Source organism: Argiope bruennichi, chromosome 9, assembly GCF_947563725.1.
Source record: "Argiope bruennichi chromosome 9, qqArgBrue1.1, whole genome shotgun sequence".
NCBI lineage: Eukaryota > Metazoa > Arthropoda > Arachnida > Araneae > Araneidae > Argiope > Argiope bruennichi.
The window spans coordinates 98,921,532-98,925,769 of NC_079159.1; the positions used below are offsets into that span (position 1 = coordinate 98,921,532).

At 31.8% G+C, this 4,238-nt stretch overlaps 1 protein-coding gene across 1 annotated transcript; it reads left to right on the plus strand.

Annotated features, from left to right (window-relative positions):
• Nucleotides 1–295: 295 nt before the first annotated feature.
• On the plus strand, nucleotides 296–3,015 carry LOC129984500 (endoplasmin-like). The gene has a single exon (XM_056094390.1). It carries the CDS (start codon nucleotides 398–400, stop codon nucleotides 2,753–2,755), a length of 2,358 nt encoding a protein of 785 aa, XP_055950365.1. The 5' UTR covers nucleotides 296–397; the 3' UTR covers nucleotides 2,756–3,015.
• The last annotated feature ends 1,223 nt before the right edge of the window (nucleotides 3,016–4,238 follow it).

Genomic DNA, 4,238 nt, shown 5'->3' on the forward strand with positions numbered 1-4,238 from the left:
TTTCTCCAGCTTTTTCACCACTCTTCAGAAATCAATTTAAAAATTGGCTTCGTAGTTAGCACGGAATGAGTTTCTATAATTCATAAATATTCTTATGAAACATAAAAGCGATAAATAACTATTTATTTTAAAGACTTTAGTCGATTGTTTGTATAAAAATGCATAAATATTTAATCTAAAACCTCATTTCAAATGTTATGCTTTACATAATTTTTATAGAAAAAAGAGAACATCTCAACTTAATCTTATATTTATCGACCAATCATTGCGCCCCACGTTTATCGCTAATCACACGTCAGTTTACTAGTTTTAAAGGTATCTCTTAAGAGAAAGTTGACAGCAAAACACCGGTTACTGTGCGGCGAGTTAAACGTTGTGTTGTCGCCTTTTTTTCAAGATGAGGTGGCTTTATTTATTAATTTTGGGAGTTATTTTACTCTCTGGTGTAAGTTATGCAGAAGAAACTGATGAACCTGTAGTGGAACAAGACATTGGTAGCAGCCGAGAAGGTTCAAGAACCGATGATGAAGTTGTCCAACGAGAAGAGGAGGCCATCAAATTAGACGGACTTAATGTTGCCCAATTAAAAGAACTACGGGAAAAGGCCGAAAAATTTACCTTTCAAGCCGAGGTAAATCGAATGATGAAGCTTATTATTAACTCTTTGTATCGTAACAAAGAAATTTTCCTCAGAGAACTTATTTCGAATGCATCGGACGCACTGGATAAGATCAGAGTTCTTTCTTTGACCGATAGAGCTGCTTTGTCTGCTACCGATGAACTTTCTATAAGAATCAAAAGTGACAAAGAAAATAATGTGCTTCATGTGACTGATACCGGTATTGGTATGACTAAAGCTGAATTAATCCAGAACTTGGGAACTATAGCAAAATCTGGTACTTCCGACTTTTTGCAGAAAGTCTCAGAATCTAGTAGTGCTACAGAATTGAGTGATATGATTGGCCAATTTGGTGTAGGTTTCTACTCCTCTTTCTTAGTTGCTGACAGAGTTGTTGTTACTAGTAAGCATAATGAAGATAAACAACATATCTGGGAGTCTGATGCCAATTCTTTTAATATAGCTGAGGATCCTCGTGGTGATACTCTTCTTCGAGGAACGACGGTAAGCTTGCATCTGAAGGAGGAAGCTCGTGATTTCTTGGAAGAGGATACTTTACGTAATCTGATTAAAAAGTACAGTCAGTTCATTAACTTTCCTATTTATTTGTGGACCACCAAAACTGAAACCGTTGAAGAACCCATTGAAGAAGAAAAAGATGAGACGACTGAAACTCCTATTGATGAGGAAGAAGATGCTAAAATTGAAGAAGAAAAAGAAGATAAACCAAAAACTAAGAAGGTGGAGAAGACGGTTTCTGACTGGGAATTAATAAATATTTCAAAGCCAATCTGGACCAGGAAGCCTGCAGAAATTAAAGATGAAGAATACAATGAATTTTACAAGTCCATAACTAAAGATACGATGGATCCTTTGGCTAAAACTCATTTTATTGCTGAAGGTGAAGTTACATTCAAATCGTTATTATTCATTCCAAGTGTTCAGCCATCTGAATCTTTTAACAGATATGGATCAAAAGTAGATCATATCAAATTGTATGTTCGAAGAGTATTCATCACTGATGATTTCCAAGATATGATGCCGAATTACTTGGGTTTTGTAAAAGGAGTAGTTGATTCTGATGATTTGCCTTTGAATGTATCTCGAGAAACCTTGCAACAGCATAAACTACTGAAAGTTATCAAAAAGAAGCTTGTACGAAAGACCTTGGATATGATTAAGAAGATACCCAAAGAAGATTATGAAAAATTCTGGAAAGAATACAGTACAAACATTAAACTAGGCGTCATTGAAGATCCCAGCAACCGAACAAGGCTGGCTAAGCTTGTTAGATTCTTGTCTTCTCACGATACCAAAAACTACACCTCTTTGTCCGAGTATGTAGAAAGAATGAAAGAAAAACAAGAGCATATTTATTATATGGCAGGTGCCTCTTTGGAAGAAGTTGAGAAATCGCCATTTGTGGAGAGATTGATAAGAAAAGGCTATGAAGTTCTTTATCTTACTGAAGCAGTTGATGAATATGCTGTTTCTGCACTTCCTGAATTCGAAGGAAAGAAATTCCAAAATGTTGCAAAAGATGGACTGAGATTAGATGAGGGTGAAAAAGCTAAAGAAATTCAAGAAGCTTTGAATAAAGAATTTGAGCCTCTTGCAAAATGGTTGGAAGAAGATGTTCTTAAAGATAAGATTTCCAAAGCTACAGTATCTCAACGTCTGCATTCATCACCATGTGCATTGGTTGCCAGTCAGTTTGGATGGACTGGTAATATGGAAAGATTAGCTCGTAGTAATGCGCATAGCAAAATTCAAGATACTACTCGGGAATACTATCTAAGCCAAAAGAAGACTCTCGAAATTAATCCCAGACATCCATTGATGAAAGAACTTTTGCACAGGATTCAATCTGATAAATCGGATGAAACGGCAAAGAACATGGCTAATATTATGTATGAAACTGCTACGTTAAGATCTGGCTTTATGTTATCCGACACTTCAAGTTTTGCACAGAGAGTTGAAATACTTCTTCGTAAAACCTTGGGTGTCCCAGAAAATGCCCAGGTTGATGAAGAACCAGAGATTTCGGAAGAAGTGGAAGAGGAAGAACAAAAGGCTGAAGATGAGGAGGAAGATGAAGATGAACTGGATAAAACAGAAGAACATGATGAGCTATGAAATGTGATTTAAATAATTCATCTACCTTTCTAAACAATGACTTTCAGTGACATTTCATCATCTGTTTCATCAATCATACTTCATAGTTATTTATATTTGACTGTGTAGTTAAAAAGTACTTCCATTACACTTGTATGTGTTCTCTGGAATGTAGTCAGGTTTTTGGACAGTAACTGCATTGTGCACCAATAATAGTAACATGTCTTGCCGTGCAAGTCTTTTTTGTTATATTTTTTACAAAAATAAAGACTGTATACTTATTTTGTTGTCTTTAAAGGATTTGTGTTTTACTTTTTCATGTAATGTTTAAGGATTTGTATATTAAGTGTTAAAATTAATCATATTTAAATTTTATTTAAAAGTTATCAATTAAGGTTTACTTAACTAAGTGTAATTAAATTTTGATAAAGTATTCTTAAAGATTCTAAGTATTTTAAATATTAATGAGAATACATAATTATAAATTTTGACTAAATTATTTGAAATCTTAATATACTTGAAAATAGTATACTTGAAATCTTAATATGATAAAGATTGATAAATATTAAAAGAAAGCTTTAAATTTTAAAGCATCTTATTTTTATAAAATATGTACTATCTTTTTGCTTCTTAAAACAATCCTTAACTTTGAAATACATTTCTACATTGGCTTCATTTTTTTCACACTTATTCTGTTGGTAGATTCTGTATATTTGTATAACCTGGAAACCATTATAGTTAGTTTTAATTGCTTTCCAGCTTTTTTAAAAATATTTTTTTTACTATACAAACTTGAATAAGTTTTTAATATATTTTACTGAAATAGTTTTAAATTAATTATTTAAATTATCTGATTTCTGGCAAGCTGAAAATATAAATTATTACACAAAATGAATTGGTAAAAGAAATCTTATACAAAAAAAAAAAAAAAATGTCCGGTTTAAATATTTTTGCATAAAATGAATAAGGATGTCGTTAATGTATTCCATTTTGTGAAATTTATGATCTGGAACCTTGTATTCAAATACAAAAGTGTTGAGGGGGAATGACCTTCTGAAAAATATTTACTTTTTATTTTAGCTATGTATCATTCTTATTTAATTACAACAATTATATATTTAACAAAATTATAAAGCATATATTTAAGGTGTAACATATAAATAAATAAATTACAATGAACTATTTTATCCACAATGTGAAGTAAAGGGGATTTCAGATAGGTTAAGAGACATCACAGTTTTGCTTTTTACATTTATTTTCTTTCACTTTGCCACCTGCTTTCTATTTTGTATTTATTCTGTTCCTAGCAAAGGCAGGACATTTCTAATTGGTAGAAATTCTCTTGCTATCTCATGCTGGAAGTGTTATATCATAATGGAGATTTTCTTTATTTTTAAATGTATTAAATACCATTTTCATGTGAAATGCATTCCTCTAGAAAATGTAAAAGTCACAGCAATTATCTGAATCATTCATATACATCAAGGTTATTATCGTATAAAAT